Source organism: Henckelia pumila, chromosome 1, assembly GCF_033568475.1.
Source record: "Henckelia pumila isolate YLH828 chromosome 1, ASM3356847v2, whole genome shotgun sequence".
Lineage (NCBI taxonomy): Eukaryota > Viridiplantae > Streptophyta > Magnoliopsida > Lamiales > Gesneriaceae > Henckelia > Henckelia pumila.
The window spans coordinates 102,941,028-102,960,325 of record NC_133120.1 but is presented as its reverse complement, the minus strand read 5'-3'; the positions used below and the strand labels follow the sequence as shown (position 1 = coordinate 102,960,325).

General features: G+C 30.8%; 2 protein-coding genes and 2 long non-coding RNA genes across 8 annotated transcripts; 3 read left to right on the top strand and 1 right to left on the bottom strand.

Moving 5' to 3' along the window:
- The first annotated feature begins 5,179 nt into the window (after positions 1 to 5,179).
- Positions 5,180 to 6,059, top strand: LOC140887394 (lipid transfer protein EARLI 1-like). The gene has a single exon (XM_073294626.1). The coding sequence runs from the start codon at positions 5,202 to 5,204 to the stop codon at positions 5,622 to 5,624; it is 423 nt and encodes a 140-aa protein (XP_073150727.1). The 5' UTR covers positions 5,180 to 5,201; the 3' UTR covers positions 5,625 to 6,059.
- A 4,297-nt stretch (positions 6,060 to 10,356) lies between these two features.
- Positions 10,357 to 11,748, top strand: LOC140875710 (uncharacterized). Of its 2 annotated transcripts, none has more exons than XR_012148570.1 (5): positions 10,357 to 10,496; positions 10,971 to 11,025; positions 11,226 to 11,360; positions 11,453 to 11,504; positions 11,609 to 11,748. XR_012148570.1 is itself a non-coding variant. In XM_073279481.1 (5 exons), exons 1-5 carry the CDS (start codon positions 10,388 to 10,390, stop codon positions 11,616 to 11,618), a joined length of 312 nt encoding a protein of 103 aa, XP_073135582.1. In that variant the 5' UTR covers positions 10,363 to 10,387; the 3' UTR covers positions 11,619 to 11,748. The 2 variants fall into 2 exon arrangements, 1 of the variants encoding a protein (XP_073135582.1); XM_073279481.1 differs by having other exon boundaries at positions 10,363 to 10,496; positions 11,275 to 11,360.
- Positions 10,492 to 17,993, bottom strand: LOC140875711 (uncharacterized). Of its 4 annotated transcripts, XR_012148574.1 has the most exons (5): positions 17,717 to 17,993; positions 16,955 to 17,037; positions 16,371 to 16,505; positions 16,155 to 16,253; positions 15,281 to 15,763 (listed from the first exon to the last, which is right to left on the bottom strand). It is a non-coding gene; the product is annotated as an uncharacterized lncRNA (long non-coding RNA). The 4 variants fall into 4 exon arrangements; XR_012148573.1 differs by lacking the exon at positions 15,281 to 15,763 and adding an exon at positions 10,492 to 11,369 and having other exon boundaries at positions 16,155 to 16,505; XR_012148572.1 differs by lacking the exon at positions 15,281 to 15,763 and adding an exon at positions 11,638 to 11,831 and having other exon boundaries at positions 16,155 to 16,505.
- Positions 11,844 to 14,304, top strand: LOC140875712 (uncharacterized). The gene is made up of 3 exons (XR_012148575.1): positions 11,844 to 13,562; positions 13,937 to 13,998; positions 14,135 to 14,304. It is a non-coding gene; the product is annotated as an uncharacterized lncRNA (long non-coding RNA).
- Positions 17,994 to 19,298: the final 1,305 nt, after the last annotated feature.

Genomic DNA, 19,298 nt, shown 5'->3' with positions numbered 1-19,298 from the left:
CATCTCATAGGGTTTGTTTCTATAGCTATATGTTTATTTAGCAATAAGTGGACTAATTAATTTTTTTTAAAAAAATTAGTGTATATATATATATGTATATATATATATATGCACGTTAAATTTTAAATAAATTTAAAAATACCATTTCCAAAAAAAAAAATTTTAACGATATACGTGGCATTTTTTATTTTTTAAAATTTTTGTTTTGGATATTCTCCATCAGAAATTTTTTTATATTCGTCTTTAATTAGAGTTCTTGAAAATTTATTTCATCCAAGTTAATACAAATAAAAATTTACATCTATATTTTCTTGAGTCAGTCATGGTTACTCTATTATCATAACTAGATAATCGTGGCACGAGTGATGTGTGCATTATATAATAATAATAATAATAATAATAATAATAATAATAATAATAATAATAATAATAATAATAATAAGAATTAAGTATTTTAAAAAGTTTTAAATAAAAATTATGAATTTTAAAAAGTGAAATGATAGAAGAGAAAAATAAAATATAAAAATTATAATCATCTATTACTATTAATAAAGCAAGAGAATGTTAGAGTAACTAACTTTTGATATTTTCAAATGAAATTTAAAAAATAACCGTATCCAATAAATAAATATACTATTTAACATTTTTAATTTATTTTCATACAAATTTTCTACCATTTTATACTTCACGTGTGACATATTTTAATTTTAATTTTCAAAAACTAACTCTCAAGTATATTCCCGACATGACATAATTGATTTTTAATTTTTTTTTTAAAAAATACAAATTTATCATAATTTTTTTTAATATGATAATTTGATAAACAAACACATTGCGTGTGCAAAGCGCTAGTAACATATTAAAATTAAACCAGGTAGTTTGTTTGATAAGATGAAATGTGGATTAACACAACTTCAAAATTTCACCATGACGGCCATATAATTAGTATACTAGTATTGCGTAAAAAAAATAGTATAGTATTTAGATGTACGGATTACGTGCTTACATAACTCATTTTTTAAACGAAAATAAAAAATATAAATGGTGATAAAAAAAATGATTTGATGTTGTACGAAACCTTGTTACCTTGAAGAGGGTCTTATGTGTTCAATCAATTAAAATGATCAACATCTTTAGGAAACTGAGTACTCCTTGCGTATCTAATTCAGCAAAATTAGGGTCGTCACTTGCGTCACGAAATGATGTTAGAGGAGCCGGGGATGCCCGTCGAAAATTCTCCGACGCTCAAGTCACCGATCCACTAAAAATATTTGCACACAAAAACTAGAAAACTTTTAGAGCATAAACTGAGAGAATGAGATTTTGTACCTTGAAAAATAGGGAGAAGTCTTCTACTTATATAGAGTTTCTTTTGTAAATGGGTCATGGGCCCTCCAAATATATGAACTTTCTCCTTGGGCCAAATCACATGAGCTTATGAACTTGATACTTATTTTAAGGAAAAATTATTTTTTTTAGTCGTGTATGTAACATGTTGTCATTTTGAGATTTTGGTCATTTATATATCTTTATTTTTTTTGATAATTTTAGTCTTTTTTTCTGATGCGGCGCTGATGTTGCACTAATGCAATGCTGATGTGGAGTTGACGTGTATAGTGCCACGTAAGCATTTTCGAATAAAAAAAATTAAAATTGCCAAAAATCGAAACATGCAGGACTAAAAGTCTAAAACTGAAATATGAAAACATAGAAAACCGAAATCACAAAGTGACAAATATAAATGACCAAAATTATAGTTTCTCCTTATTTTAATACACCCAAATAGCCAATATACAAGTTTTAACTTAATGGGATTTAAAACCTATTTGAAACGTGTATCCACAATCCATCCAAAAAAAAATCTAATAAAACTAAAATTTCAAACCTATGAAATTGAAATGCTCGATGTGAAATCGTCTGATCATCAGTATCACACATCAATATTATGGACCCATCCAAACACGGAATATTATATCTATCTACGCATTTTCTGCTACCTGCATGATATGCCTCATACCATATATATATCCTAATGCAAACAATCCAACATAAATAGATCTTTAATGCATCCGATCAATTATAAAATTGACCTAACAAAGCAGTTATTTGTAAATTGACACAACAATACAGTTAGTTGCACCAGCAAGTTGTAGGTACGCAATTAACTGACAAGCTAGCTAACCAGATCGCCACGTGTATGTTCCCGATTGGTCGACGAAGATGCAGCCCTAGCTAGGTTAAAGATAAATGTTTCTCAAATATAATCGAGAAAGGAATTAATGATATATATATATATATATATATATATATATATATATATATATGCGCAAAGAAATATTTACAAATTTGTAGTAAGAATATAACCTAATAAATTAAATTGTATGTATGTATTGAATTTGTAGTGAAACATACACGCACACAAATTTGTATATGTACATATGCATTTTAATTGTTTTTGGACAAACAACCCCACAAATGTAGAGGGAAAGGGTGAGTTGTTTTGTGATAGAAAAGGAGAGGAAAATTATAAATATCTATCATGATGAAAACATTCCAATCAGTGATCGTTCTTGGTTACGCGTGTATCAAACATGAAACATAGACACAAATTTCCAAAATTTTGCATTAATGTCTATTCGTAGTAGCTCGAATGACCGCGATGTTAAATACGTACAAACCAAATCAATTTCAGAAAAGGATATCTTCCTATGTGATTTAATTTGGATATATACATGTACGTACAATCGCGAAAATCTCGCATCTTTTTCGATTTTTCTCAATTAAAAGCAAGGATGTGAATGTATAGAAGCAATTAGCTATGCCTCATATATGTGTTTATGCCTCATTAATTAATCAACATCAAGGAAATTTGGTTATCCTTTAAGTGGGAAAGGAGAAAGAAAACTGCATAGCAATAGTTGTTGTTGGATAGGGACTAGAAGGAGGCTTTAAATTACATGAAGACAATGGCCAAATTAAAGGGATTTTGGCCCCTTACAATAGACCTAACGAGCGTGGGGGTAACATATACATCCTACACACAACACAAATAGCTCTTGAATTCTGCACAAAGGGCTGAGTATTGTAAATGAAAATAGATTTTATTCTGTCCCACAATTATACAACACACAAGTAGAGATAAGGCATATCAATGGTCTCCTTCGAGACACTTGCAATGCTTGTTAGCTGTCATTTCTACATATATAGGTGTCCATTTGTAATAGGCTTCATTAATTTTTTTTAGGATATCCCCCAATTAAAACATTTTTTCTCTGGCTAATGAAATGTTTAGAAATTGTATGTAGAAGCTGAAAGTTTTTCGCAAGCAATCTCAAACAGTGTCTCAAAATAAACTCTTACAAACACGATCTACGAATATGTGCAATGAAAGACGTATATTAATATTCCTCAACGTTGTGTGGGCGTGATATAATATAACATACAATCTTTTGGATGGATATGACATTATTTCCTTGCTAGCAAAAAAACATTATTTGCAATATTATTGCTTTTCAAAACTGAAATACACATTATATAGAGTTTAGACCAAAGGTTGTTACTTAATTCTCCTCAAGATTAGTTGAGAAAAATCCAGATACATATTTCTAAGAGAGATATACTTACATATTTAAAGTCACGTCATATGCATATAAATTTAAAACATATCTAGAAATGTAACGCATCGATCTATATATATGTTTTTAATAATTTAATAATTTTGAAATTTATCTGATTAATTATATTACCAACTATAGAAAATTGTGTTTGGGAAATTCAATCTGATAATAATTTATAACAATCATATCATTGATTCTTTTTTCAATAAATAAATAAATGATAACGCCTTTGACATAAGTGTAATTTAGTAGAAGTGTAGAACCTAATTTAGTTGTTTGTGTGAACAAATCGATCGAATATAATCGATAGGTCGACTCCAAATACGCGAGACCTTAACAAAAATTACGTACTAAATCACGTTGTCAAGTAGTATATAGAAATTTAATTTGCCGATAAAGATTGATGCTCAATTTTCAAATTGCATAAGATATGAATTGTGTAGAAAATGTTACATATATATATATATATATATATATATATATATATATATATATAATAAATGTAACACAAAAACTTCTACGAGACAACCTCACAAGTTAATTTTGTGATATGGATCATTTTCGACCCGACCAACAAAAAAATATTATTTTTCATAAAGATCGAATCGACCCTCTCACAAATATATCTCCGTAATGGAATATATTAATACCTAATCAAGAAGAATGAATATATTTTCATTATAATCTTAAGTTGATGAGAACATAGCTCAAAAAAATCAAAAAAGATATGATATATAAATCAATAGATTTAGATTTTAGCAATGTAACATGGCAATTTGCTATCCTACTTCACATGCATCCAAAAGTTTGCCCAATCTATTCTATTGATGCCAGCTAAAATCACTAGTAGACCCATGACTCTACAGACTTCATTCACAAAAATATGTATTATTTTATTTTCAAAAAAATGTATTTAGTATTTTCGAATTAGATATTTTTTTTCATGTCGAGAAAATGTGATGAATTTTATGCTTATCCGACGAGTTCCCCTTGACCTGTGAAACCAAAAAACCATTTTTAAATTATTATAAAGCTTACTTTAATATCGACCTCATATCAACGAAGGATTTCTATTAAACCTCTCACACCCGTGTCATTCCAAATAAAATTTTCAAAAATAGCTGCAAGGGAGTTAATATCATGAATCTTGTGTGTTCACGAGAATTAATAATCTTAAGAATGTCAAAACACTCAATTCTTTATCAGACAGAGAATCACATCCTCATTCGAAATATTTAGAATAAACATTATAAAAACTAAAAATTAGAAAAATTTAAATAATATTAATTTTTTCAAATTTAATTTTGTATTATTTTTAACAAGATATTTAGATTTTTTTTAAAAAAAAAATTCCACAAAACAAGGCGACAAAATATGAATTTGTGTGTCAAAAACATTATTTTTCGCTGCAAATATTAAACTGGTTGACAAGTATGATATGAAATTAGCATGTAAGACGGTCGTAAAGGAGTTTGTATGAGTTTGCAGCTCATATGATCACTCTCTTTTTCCTCCTATAAAATGCACTCCCCTTGGGCAAATCCTTCCATTGCACACAAGCATCAAGTAAAGCTTGAGCAAACTATGGCTTCCAAGAAAAGCACATCCAATATTATTACCCTCTTTTTAGTCCTAAACCTTCTATTCTTCACTTTCTCCACCGCATGCGACACTTGCCCTACCCCTAAGCCGAAGCCGAAACCGAAACCGAAGCCTCTACCATGTCCCCCGAGTGCCCCTGTCCCCGCCACCTGCCCCAGAGACACCCTAAAACTAGCTGCATGTGCCGATTTGCTGGGCGGATTGATCAGTGTTACCATCGGCACTCCACCGAAAACTCCCTGTTGCACCTTACTCGAAGGCTTAGCCGATCTCGAGGCGGCCGCGTGCCTCTGCACAGCCATTAAAGCCAATATTTTGGGCATCAACCTTAATATCCCAGTCTCCCTTAGCTTGCTTCTTAATGTCTGCTCCAAAAAAGTTCCACCAGGCTTCCAATGTGCTTAAAAAATCTCTTCTTGATTCGCCAGTTAATTAGTTCGTGCATGGAGGGTTGCTATTAATTGCTTTCGATTTCGTTTTTTTTTATTTATTTTTTTTATTTTAAAGTGGTTCTATGCTATATGGACGTGGATCGACATTTCATGAACTAATAATTATCGTTACGTTGATAATTAAAAATAATATAAATCTTGTACGGGTTTGTTTATGGTTGCAAGAAACGACGGTAGCTGGTTTATGGAGTGTATCTCATCCCACATAGCATTTGGTGGTTTCCTGCGTGCCAAATAAAGGGAGAAAAAACATACTGGTTCCTATAATTTTGTTGTAGAAGGCAGTGTGGCTTTTATTTCTCTCTTGTTGTATTACTGCAATTCTTGTGCTTTTTATTAAATTTTTTTTTTTGAGGTTGTAATATATATTGAAAACTAAGTTTGTTCTTATTTATGTGTGAGGCGGATAATGGACACCAACTTTAAAAGGAAATTCCGCAATAATTAAGTGATATGACACAGAATATAAATCACAAACGATTTAGGTAGAAAACTCCAAATAATTGGGGAAAAACCATGGGCGGGTCAGGAGAAATAGTTTCCATTTTAAAAAGGGAAAGTATATTTGCTTTTATGTCGTTCAATTTGAATTTTAATTCACTACATAACTTTGTTTTTTGGGTAATTTTTTTAGTTTTTTTTTTCGACGTAGCATTGATGTGATACCAATACGGTGCCGATGTGTATGGTGTCATATCAGCATCCAATGAAAAAAGACGACTGAGATTGCCAATTGTACAATACAAGACTAAAATCGTCAGAAAAAACATATAGTACCAAAAATACTATATTTTAAAGAACGATGAATATTGAAAAATATTTAGAATAATGATAGAGTCGTGTATGGTTGATGGTCCATCTAATACCAATGACATAAGTTTGAGATGAGGTCTCGGTTTCAAACCTCTCGTCCAATTCAAAATAAAAATAATAATAATTATTATTATGGTAGAGCCTAGATTTCTTTAATTTCAATAAGTGACTAACTATGATATTAACAATTTACGATCATGGAGTTATATATGATTTTTCACTGGATCAGACAATGTATTGAACAACATTATTACATGTGAAAAATCATATGTGATTCAACTATATCATTGAATTAAATACTAAGGTAATTTCCTTAGTATATGATGGGATAAATCGTCAATTCTAAATTTATAGATATTTCTTTCATTTAATAGAAACTATTGTAAGAAATTGTTTTAATAAATTTTAATAATAATAATAATAATAATAATAATAATAATAATAATAATAATAATAATAATTTATTAACTTATTATAATAAAAAACTTGATTATTTTAATAAATAGACAAAATAAACTTTTTTATTCGATAAAAATTATTGTTAAACCTATTTTAGTGAATTCCAAAATAATTAATTTTTTTTGCTGACTATAATCAATAACTATAAAAAATTTTGATACAATTAATTATGTTAAAAATCTACGTGCGCAAATTATCGCGTGCATGTGTTAAGCTTGTTATGTATAAAATATGCACGATTTTAATTATAAATGTTTCTCCTTTTGAAGTGTGATGTGGATGATTATGATTTTTTTCAGATATAATATATTTAAAGAATTTATATTTATTTCGAGATGAAATTTGTAATATCTTGATCATCATACATTATAGGGTTAAATTATTTAATATGTGTATTGGTATTGATCTATTTATAATAGCTAGTTTAGAAAATTTAGATCATGTATAAAAATAGTCAAAAAAATTTATTTGAACTAATTAAAATTTAAATGATCATTCAAATCAAAGCGAACCAAACCAAAGAACATCATGAAGATTTATCAATACATGTGAGGCCTACTATTTTTTAGTGACCTCACATATATTGATAATTTTTTACTTTTAGATGCACCGTTAGAGCAATGTCAGTACAAATAGTGATGCGAAGATCATAAAATATCTTTCTTATTAATAATATTTAATAGTCACATATATATTTTTTATACGTGGTATTTAATAAAATAATTTATAAATATTAAAAAAATATTTATTTTTCGTAAATAAATTTTGTGATAATGAAAAAAATTTCATCAAAAGAAAATTGAGATAAAGTCATCAAATAATGATAAATTAAGTTTTTAGCATTAAAAATAATTGAAGTTCATTGTTAAAAAAAATCTACATAATTTTTAAAATATACAAATATTTTAAAATGGCTTCGAAATAATTTTTTCAATTGTATGATAAAATATTTATGAATTAAATGTATTGTTTTTTGAGGACATGATATTTTTAGTTGGTTTGAAAAGAAAAAAAAAATTATTTTGTGTGTATAACCCAAATCCCCATGAAATCTTTTCATTTTTTCCAAGATTTCATTTAGTTATATCAAATCCCATCAAACCCTACCAAACACCAATCCCATTTTAAAATTCTATTACACCAAACGGTCAAAATGGGATTTGAAAATCCAAATCCCACCAAATTCCATGAAATCCATGGAACCAAACACACTGTAAATGTGATGGGAGAGCATTAAATGCGACTAGATGTTTTCCGTAATTCTTGAGAAATCCATGCCGTTGCAACGTGATTACTAACTCTCTTTTCCGTAGAAAAAGTTAACACACGTAAAGTAGACGTGGCCTCTTCTCAGCCCCTGAAAATATAAAAGCCCCGGGTCCTGCTGTCAAGCCGAGCTTTCTTACCTTTCCGATCCCCGGGCCTCTTCCCCTGACCCGGATTATTAGACAAATGACCGATTCCTTGACTTCCCCTAAATATGCCACCATGTTTTTACCCGAGCTTCAATGATCTTCCGGGTCTTTAAGATAACCTGAACTATCTTATCGGGGTATCAAGTAGGTTGAAATTTCCTGAAAACCTAGGTTTGGTTTTAAATTATTAATGATTGATTTGGTTAGAAATTTTCCAAAACCAAAATTGGTCGGATTTGAATTTCGATTATCAGAACTAATTCGGTTTTGGTCACCTTAGTGCTAATGTTACATCGGAATATTTATCTTAATGCATGATTTTTTTTGAAAGGAATCTTAATGCATGATTGATAAGTACTCTAAAAAGAATGTGACAGACATGAATTGAAATTGATTTGTACGCTTACATCAATAAAAGTAGGTGATTTGTTAACCTCAGAAAAAAAAAGCGAATAATAATCAAACATTAAATAATCAGCTTCCGAGTTATGAAATATTAATAATTAATAACAGTACAAATAAATTTCAAATCGCCTATTAAATCAAGTTTGAAAATCAGTCCTTATAAATTGTTTTTAATCCAAAATACTGTGCTAATATCAATAAATCAATTCCGGTTTTCGTTGAGATGTACCCATTGGATCACGGATCACCATGCTTAATATATAGGCATTGGAGATCTTAAAAAAATATGGTCAACAAATTATCATGGGGAAGGTACCAAATTTTAACAGCTATTATTATTATTATTATTATTATTATTATTATTATTATTATTATTATTATTATTATTATTATTATTATTATTATTATTATTATTATTATTATTATTTATTATTATTATTATAAACATTTGGAATAATTTAAGGGTTTTTTTTAAAAATTACCCAAAAAAAAAGGGCCAAAAAAAGTGTGGGCAATGCTTTCCTCTGTACAACCTGTGACACCCCGGGACTTAAATGAGTAATATCTACATAGAAATAATAAGTCGAGAAAAAAGAAACTTTTGCTTTACTCCACTTTATGTGGCAAGATTCCTTACCCCCATCTTTTATCATTAAAGTTACAGAAATTTGATTTTCCAATTTCTTCAACAAGCTAACTTCTTCATCTACGGCTATATATGATAATTTTGAATTAGTACACTCATAAAATTAAAGCGTATAAGCTGGCTCAAATATAATGCATCGTAAAATAAAGATAATAAAATTTAGTACATCAATGTGTGTTTATACGCGTAATTTGCATTCATCCCTATACTTCTTCTTTTTGACATTTTCGTCCTTTTCATATTATAATATTTACACTTGATAAAAATGAGATGTGACCGTCAAATACATAAAGCTGCGTAAGATTAATATAAATGACTCGTGTTTATACCACTAAAAATTAATGTTGCCAAGTCCAAACTAGCGAGGTGCCACAGAACTTCGGAACCAACAAGTTCAATGGAGTTAATGAAGACAGCCCATAAACATGAAGGAGGTTCAAGATGATCCGAGCGGCCAAGCCTAGGTTCGTACAAGCTATACTACAACAAATATATTAATTAACAACACTAAAAAGACAACGGTTATATAACTAAACTGTTAGTTTTTTTAGTTTTTAACAACGGTTTTTACAAAAACCGTTGTTGTTGGCCATATTTTTATTAAAAACGACAATGTATTTCTTAAAACCGTTGTCTTATATATGTCAAATACAATAGTTTTTAAAAACTGTTGTCTATGAGCGGGTTTTTTATTGCCTACGACAACGGTTTTAATTAACCGTTGTCTATGTGCGTGTTTTTGAAGGTTTAAGACAACATATTTTGTAATCCGTTGTCGTTGTTATTTATTTATTTTTTTTTTTGAAAGGATTTTTTTTTTATTTTTTTTTTTAAAAAAAAATATATACAATACATAATAGCCTATACTACACGCTTTGAGGCTTAAGTGAAGAAACGAGAGAAACCTAGCCGAACTCGTCGCCCCCTTCAATCCCTAGTCGAACCCGTTCACCTCCGGCTCCGATCTATTGCCGTAAAATGTCGTCCGACCTCGTTGCAGCTAGCCCAAGCCTTAGCAACGCCAATCGTGACTTCAATCGCGAGTTTACTGCTTGGAACGGGACTGCACTGTCGCGACTATCACTGTGTAAGTTTTGTTGATTTCTTCTCTTGATTCGTTCTCTTTCTTCGTGGTATTTTAGTAGATGTTGAGGTCTAGATTTATTGTTTGGGTTTTCAGTGAATGCCGAGAAAATGTGTTAAAAATCGGAGACTTTGTTTTTTGTTCTTTTTTTTTTCGGGTTCCTTCTTGAGCTCATCTGTTTTCTTCGAATCTATGCTTTGATTTCCCTTTGATTTACCTCAATTTTTCAAGCCCTAGAGAGATTTTCACACCACTCGCCAGCAGCGATAGTATGATTTATATTTTTATCCTTTTATTTTTCTCGAAGGATCAACAACTCATGAAGTACGCGATACGATAGAGTTCTTCAAGCTTAACGTTATTTGTGCTAAAGATTTAATGATTTTTGTTTTATAATTCATTTCAAATATCGTTATTTGTTCTACAGATTTAATGATTTTTACGCTTATGATCTTGTTGTTTTGGGTGTGTCTGCAGGGGTTTATAGCATTAGTTTAGAGCTACAGCAATGGGTTAGCATTGGTCTTCGATGGTGATTTTCTTGTTTGTTTGGAATTAATAATGTGCTTGATGGTTTTTTTTTTCCGGTTTGGATGTGTTTTACCTGATTCTATTGTTTTTTGGCTGAATGCGTGGTTTTGTTAGATTTTTTTTCCAGCTAGGATTGTTTATGAGTTTTCATTGGACTGTTACTGGTTTCTTGTTATAATGGTCTGGCCCAAAATTTATTAGAAGAAGTTATGGTTGGGAACTTACACCATGACCGAGCTGATGTTGCCAGTCCTGGAGAAAGCTGCACCCGATGCTCGAGTCATAACTGTTTCATCCAGCAGATTGTATATGACTCCCTGGATAGACGATTTGCAGGCGAGTTTTCTGCGATTTCATTGTTAACTTAGCTTTCATTTTATTCATAACTCATGAGTTTACTTTTGAAATTTACATATTTTTCAATTTAGCGGTGACAAGTTTAATGGACTGGAATAATATGCCAGAAACAAGCGATTTCAAGTAAGTTTACAATATTTAAAAGCTTACAAGCATAAAAGAAAATTGAACCCTTTTGTTGATTAATTAATTAAACATGTCTTGTTCTTCTTCTCTTTTTTTTAAAGGTGGAATTGACTGAAAAGTGGCTGAGAAATACAAGGATAAAGGTTTTTGTGGTTCATTTCTCACATCGGCTATTTCAACTCAAGCTATCTCAGAAGCATACATGAACTAATGAACCTTCCTTCAAATCGTGAGGGGCCTTAATATCATGAAAATTTATCCATCTTTTCAGGTTTGATCTTGAGGATATTTTATGCATCTTCTATATTTTCTTTTTTCATGTACCTGTCATCGAATTTTTATTATATTCTACTAAGTAGCACTCTCAATAAAATGAAAGATAAAAATAAACAGTTTCAACTCAATAAACAATGATCAAATTTCCTGGAGATTTTGTCTCAATTTACTGGAATATCTTGAGCATCATCACTTATGGGAGCCTTATCATTTGAATTCAAATGGTTATTCTACTAAAAATGATCAAATTCTCAATTATATCATAATCACCAAGTTCCTAGTCCAGTTAACATGGGACTGAAATCCTATGAATTTCAAACTGGTTTGTAAATTGAATTGTTGCTACCTTAGTTATCTAATTTTGGCTCACTCTTATTTTATGTTTGGTTTCCAAGATTTTGTTCAGCTACTGTTTTTTTTAATGTGAAGAAACAAGTAAAGCTCTGTGTGTGTACAAAGTTAGAGCAAAATTTCTCTAATGCGTATGTATGTAGGTTTTTTTATGAAATATTTTAAATAGTCAAGATTATTTTGTTGATGTTGAAACACAACACCTAAATGGTGTATATCTTATAAATGGTCCTGATGTTTTGAGCTAATCAGTTTATTGTAGGTTCAATCGTCGGACGAGTTCAAGGTATATCAACGAACCTATATTTTTTTAGATTAGTTTAGTGTGATATTTTGAGAATTATCATTATTTAGATGATTTGTGGATTGTTGCGATGAACTGATTTTTTGTTCTTTCCAGAATTTATCTTTCTTCTCATCTGAACACTTTGTATCTATCTGCTTTGCAAACGGAAGTACAATGGTTGAGAAAAAGGCTATTTATCTAGTTCCACAGCTTTGAGATCTTGCATTTTCAGTCGATATAAATACCCCTTAATTATAAATTATTAAGTTAAGCACGCACCATATGCATGTGAATTTTAGCTAGAATTTCGGGCCTTTTTCCCTAATTAGATCAGTTACCTTAGTTCTGAGGTTCTTGTTAGAGGAGAGAAAAAATCTTTTTCCCCATATTTGTACTTGATTGGTAATTGCATTAACCCAACATGTGCTTTGATTTTAAAGAATTCTAATTAAATTGTATTGTTCTTTGATTTCTTGAGCTGAAAAAAATTGATCGAGTTTTGAAAAATTGGGTATCTACTATGTAACTTGAGCCTTTCAGGTTTATATACTTAAATTATTTTATCTAGTTAAACTGTTACAGTTGGTGCTGGACATGGTGATTCAATTTCTAGCTAATAATCTTGTTGTGGATAACAATATTTGACCTTCATGTAAAAGAGGGAAATAGGCTTTACTCTAGATGACATTTTCGAGGAAAGCTTATAGGTTTTTTTGAATGATCCATGGATTTAATAAGATATTATGTGGGATAAAATTGAAATTCATCAAACATGATTATATGGATTTACTGCATCAAACATGATTATATTGGGCAAAACATTATCAATTTTTAAAATATGTTCCTTTAAATGTGACCAGTTGGCTAGAGCTGTGGAGTTCGAATTTTGTGCAGGTCGTTTCTCTAGTTAAAATGACTTTCTGCATGTAAGAGGGTTATTCCACTTAATTTTTATTATGATTTTTTTCTATATTAATCTTCTGAGTTCTGTTCCAACAAATATTTCTTCCTGTCTTCTTATTTTCCCTTCTTGGGTTGCAGATATGCATCCTGTGTGATCCCAATTAGTGCCTTAATTGTGCGGACCTTGCTGTTGTTCTGCTGAAAGAAGGCATGGCTCATATTTTACTTCTTGGCAAAAGGTACTGGTATTAAAATTTCAATAGATAATGTCTTGTACTGTACATGTTTTTTTTTTTTTTTTTTCTAATTGTGTTTTTCATGATTTCCCTTGGCCAGTGGTTATTGTCATCTTTTTTTAACTTGTTTATGAGATACATAATCGATGAATTGAACATGAAGCAATGTGATGTTTTTGGGCTTGGAATACGTGAAATGGAAATCTTTTATAGAATGTTCAGCTCTGCCCTTCAGGTTCTTATACATGAATTTATAATTAACCTTGTAGTATTTATGTGTTGCTTGTATGCAATTTCATTTTAATGTGATTAGTTGAACCCAAAAGAATTTGATTCCTCGATATATAGTAATAAGTCGTGCAAATATAATTTTGCAGGTAACTACGCCATTTCTTTTCAAGTTATTACCGATAATTGTGCACCTCGGTGTATTGTTAAGGTGGTTTTCACGTGACATTGAATCTAAGATATATTTTTTTAGCATTTTTGTTGATTAGTTGTTATGCTTATGATTTTTAGTTATTGATCTGATGGATTTTTTTTTCCTTTCTCGATTTGTATGTTTATCGGCTGAGATTGTTTGCTGAAATCGAAGAAATATGGAGAAATATGGACTTTATTCCGTTGATGATGCATTGGTGTTGCAATGAACAAGCTATTTTCAAGGCTGCTCCCTCACCATTCGGAATATCAGCAAGGTAGCAAAATTGAAGATTGTAAAATGAGGATTCCAAATTTATCAAAATTAGTTCATAGCTCTATTTTCTAATATGCATTGAATTCGAATTCAAATTTTGAGTGATTTGTAATATTGAAAAATTGTATATTAAATTTTATTTTTAAAACTATAAATTTGATTGATTTATAATATTAAAAATTTGTATATTATTATTATTTTTTTATTTGAGAAATGACAACGGATTTAACCTGTTGCAAAACCGTTGTCGTATGTCTCCAAAGACAACGGATTTAAAGTGATGCAAATCTGTTGTCGTATGCCAACATAGACAACGGTTTATAACTATTGTAAAAGGCAACTTAAGACAACGGTTATAAACCGTGGTCAAATAGTGTGTACGACAACAAATATTTACTGTTGCATATCCGTTGTGATATGTTGGAATCCACAACGGTTATAAACCGTTGTCGTATGTTATACTTTCGACAACACCTAAAAGTACAACGATTTTATGACCCCTACGACAACGGATTATATCCGTTGTCGTTTCCTTTTTTTTTGTAGTGAAGCATAATTGGACAACAAGCTCTAGTCTCGTAGTAACTACTTTAATTTGTATCCTTCTCCATTTTAGGAAAATAGTTAAAAAATTTACAAGAGTCTTGTATTATTATTAAATTCAAATACTCTCACAATCCGATTTAAGATGCATGCATGGGCATGACATTAATGTATCTATCTTTAAGCTTATTTATAGTTAATTTAAAGGAAACTTGACTTGAAAATATGATTGCGTGACGGTGGAATAGCAAAGAAAACAATGACATGATCAGAGGCAAATTAGCAGAGAAAAATGAAGAAACTCCATGAGGACATAATATGATTAACGAGGTCCTAAAAATTGAAATATAAAGAGTTTCAAAAGCATTAATTATCGGCAACAATGTATTGCAAGAAATACTCATTTGCCATCCTCCCTCAATTTTGTTTTCGTTCTAGTATTATAGTTATCTGGTGATTGTACACAAAAAAAAATTCTCAACTTGCTCGTATCCATATAAATTATATAATTAATCTTCATAATAGAAGACTAGAATTAAGGTATCGTTCATTGGTAACCAAAAGAAAAAAAAAATGATACTCTCAAAAAATATATTGGCATGGTCTAACCTGAACCCGATAATCGATATTTAGAAAAGTGTCCTAAAAATGCACTAAGCCCTATTATATGTCAAAGTCCAAGCTTAATAAAGGACCAACCAATGCAAAAAAGTAATAGACATGCTTAACTTCTAACTGTTGAGCCCACTGGGCCGAACCCATTAACAACGGTTTTTAAAAAAACCGTGGTTAAATTAGCCACGGTTTTAAATAAACCGTGCTTAAAATAGCCACGGTTTTAAAAAAAACCGTGGTTATTTTAGCCACAGTTTTTTGAAACCATGGCAAAATTAACCGTGGCTGAAGATCATGCAATTGTTTGATATGTTGCACCCTTTCAGCCTCGAAATTATCTCTCTCCCTCCTGGAAAAAGATGCATGTTATTGTATGATAGCCATAAAAACCCAAAGACAAGGCCAGAAATGCAGGAGAAAGAAATAGGAACAAATAAAAATTTTTAGAAACAATTAAAACTTTTCTAACTAGTTTATTTACTTTACAGTAAAGACATGCTTAAATGAAAATAAAAAATAACATTTCAAGAATAATGTGATAAAATTGCAAAAGCATATGCTGCACCAACTCAATAAAATACCAATAAATAGCAATCATCGTCTTAATAAACTAATTCAACAAATATATGAAGGCATGCAAGAAGATATAGAGAACTTAATCTAAACAAAACAAGCATCGGGCATCAGCAGCATAAAAGATCATCAAAGTTTAGAAATATATATAAAACTATCAAACTAACCGCTTCATTATCCAATCTCATAGCATGCAGCTCTCTTTCCTTTTCTTCTATCTTTCTCTCCAACTCACGTATCTTCTGTTCCATCTCATGCAATTGTTCCTAAAAACGCAAACACAATACAAAAGTTCAGCAAGAAAGAAAATAACAGATCGACATATTTATCTAACATGCATCGAGACTTTAATGAAAATGCCCACTTAAAAATGAAGGGAAAACCTGTAGTTTGATATTTGCATTCACATGCTCGTGTATCGAAATATGTTTATTACCAACTTACGAAAAAGGAATCCCATTTGACCATAAGGCGCCTTCTTTGTTAAAGAAAAGCAGCTCCCATTTTGTCTGCTTTTGCTGAATAAAGTTTACTGTGAATGTCAAAGTGTTGAGAGAGAGTAGTAGTGCACAGAAAGTTGACTATTTTGGAGCAAGAAAAATGAAAAAGAATGGATAATGAGCATATATATACGTGTACAAATAAAGAAAAATTTATATTATTGTGTCATGTTTAAGTTGCATGAGCCTCAGCATTTGATAAAAAGTAATTAATGTACTTCACTTGAACATTCTTTAATTTCTTTGTCCCTTGACTAAATTAGTGATGCACGCACCAGGGTAATTAAGGAATAGAATCCAAATGCTCACCAACTCTTAACTCTTGCCATCAAATACAATATAAGTACACCAAGTATTGCCTTTTTAGGTAGGAGATTCTCGACCTCAAAATCCAGTGTTGGTAGTTGTGTTGAAACATGCTTTTAAAACAGTTATTATTGCCTATAAGTTTAGCTTAGCAAATTTACCTTAAATTGTCTTTGAAGAGATTGAACAAAGTTGATTATTTCGTCGAGCAATCTACCATGTCTGAACTCCGCATTAAGGTCATCTATAACATAAAAAAATATGTGTACCTCATCACTGCTATGTCCAAGAATGAGGGATTCAAATGATGAAAGACTGGAATTGGCATAAACAAAACAACAAACACTTGATGAGCAGAAAGTCTGCCCACGTCCTAAAGAATCCAGCAGCCAAACAAGTGCCCGAATCACTTCAAACAATTCACAAACGATGTAAAAACAATATACAACCATTCCTAGCACAACCACAACTTACCTAAAACACAGAAGCGCAATAGAAGTAAATAAACAAGCACTTGGAGTGCAGAAGTTAAAGAGCACGACTAGCAGCAATAAGGCACCAATAATTACCACCAATATTCAATCCTAGGTTCGAAAATGCTCAAATCTTAATTCTGAATTTTCCGAAAAATACAAATAATTTCCAGAACTATTATATGCAAATTCGAAGGCATTCCAATACCAAACCATTGATAATTCAGCTCCAAATTTCAAAAATCCTATATATAAATATTCTGAAATTTCGAAATTAATTCCAGAAAAATAAAAAAATAGATCGATATCTCCAATAGGTTCAAATATAACACCTACAACCAACAAATAATCACATATCAATTATATAGATTCAAATTCAACAAAAAATTCCCAAATACGAACCCTAATTCGAAATATACATCAAAGCTACGAAATAGAGTTCCAAATTACCTGAAAAACCTTCCCCTAAGCCCAGGCGACGCACGGCGGCGGTGAGGGGCGACGAACGACACGGCTGCCGAAAATGGGTTCGGAGAAACGAGCTCAAAACCTTGAAAAATCGGTACCAATAGCTAGCTTTCGTCGCGAGGATTCCAAAACTACTCTCGGATTTGAAATCAGACGACCAGCGGAGAAGCTATTGGCGGTGAAAGGAACGAAAAATGCAAAAGAAAAAAGGAGAAAAGGGACGCGAGATGAGGGTGGGGAACGAGGGAGAAATGATGTATTTGTATTTGTTATTTAATTGGGTTTGAAATTTGAAAATGTCAATTTATATAAATTTTTGTGTGTTATAAAAAGGGCAAAAAAATTAATTATATATTTTAATATTGTCTATATATCTATATTTTCAAATACATGTTTTTTTTAGGGATGAATCTTGCATATTTATTAAAAAATAGTAATGTCTGCTAATACAAAATTGACCAACTAAAATGAAAAATTCCCTTGTTCCCACTAATTTGGAGAACGTGAAGAAATAACAAATACATGTTTTAAAACATTATTTAATTATTTGGTTTAAATATTTTAATTCAATACTTTAAAATAATTATTAATAAATCTAGTTAACTGATAGAGTAATTAACATTGGATCTTAACAAGATTAATTAATGTAAACGGCGAAAACGTGTCTGAATAACATTTTTTATGTTCGTAAAATAATAAATACAGTGGAACATTCATTAATAAGATTTTTCACATTTTGATACATGCATTTTCATTAAATAAATTAGGAATAATAATAATAATTTAATGTTTGTAATAATAATTTTGACAATAATTATATAAAATAATTGCTCAATAACAATAATATATTCGATAAGTATTTTTTTTTGAACAACTTGTTTTTAATCACGGTTTTAAAAAACCGTGGCTAATTTAACCACGATTTTATTAAAATCGTGATTGATTAGCCACGGTTTTGTGAAAACCGTGGCTAAAATTAACCACGGTTTTTTCAAATCGTGGATAATTTAACCACGGTTTTATTAAAACCGTGATTGATTAACCACGGTTTTAATAAAATCGTGGTTAAATTAGCCACGGTTTTGTGAGGAACGAGAGCAAGAGGGTATACGAGCATATATCTGAAGGTTCAGTGCTTTGACCCTCGAGGTACCGGTTGCCACACCTTATTTACTCATCAGCGCCTTTATCTAAGGACTTACTACGGAGGATTTTCTCAAATCGTTGATCAAAAAACCACCCGTCACGTACGTCGAGTTACTAGCTCGTGCTGAAAATACGTGATTATAATAAATACAAACCTCTTGATCTAATAAGAGGAAGGATCAGCCCATAGCCAGAAGAACGCCAGGCCCGCCGTCATGCCTCAGAGAAGTGGACCACCTCCTCGATCCGAGCTACTGAGGCAATTTCCTTGAAATCTGTAATGATAAACAACTTACACAGAAACCTCCATGGACTGAACACAGACCCCGAAATCCAAAATCAGATAAGCATTGTGACTTTCACAAGGAATGTGGGCACATTACCAGAATGTCGACAATTGGAGCAAGAGATAGAGAGA

Coding starts and splice junctions, on each gene's coding strand:
- LOC140887394 (XM_073294626.1), top strand. CDS start 5,202: ATGGCTTCCAAGAAAAGCACATCCAATATTATTACCCTCTTTTTAGTC.
- LOC140875710 (XM_073279481.1), top strand. CDS start 10,388: ATGTCGTCCGACCTCGTTGCAGCTAGCCCAAGCCTTAGCAACGCCAAT. Junction 10,497..10,970: donor ACTGTCGCGACTATCACTGT/GTAAGTTTTGTT, acceptor GTGTGTCTGCAG/GGGTTTATAGCATTAGTTTA. Junction 11,026..11,274: donor GTTAGCATTGGTCTTCGATG/GTGATTTTCTTG, acceptor TGATGTTGCCAG/TCCTGGAGAAAGCTGCACCC.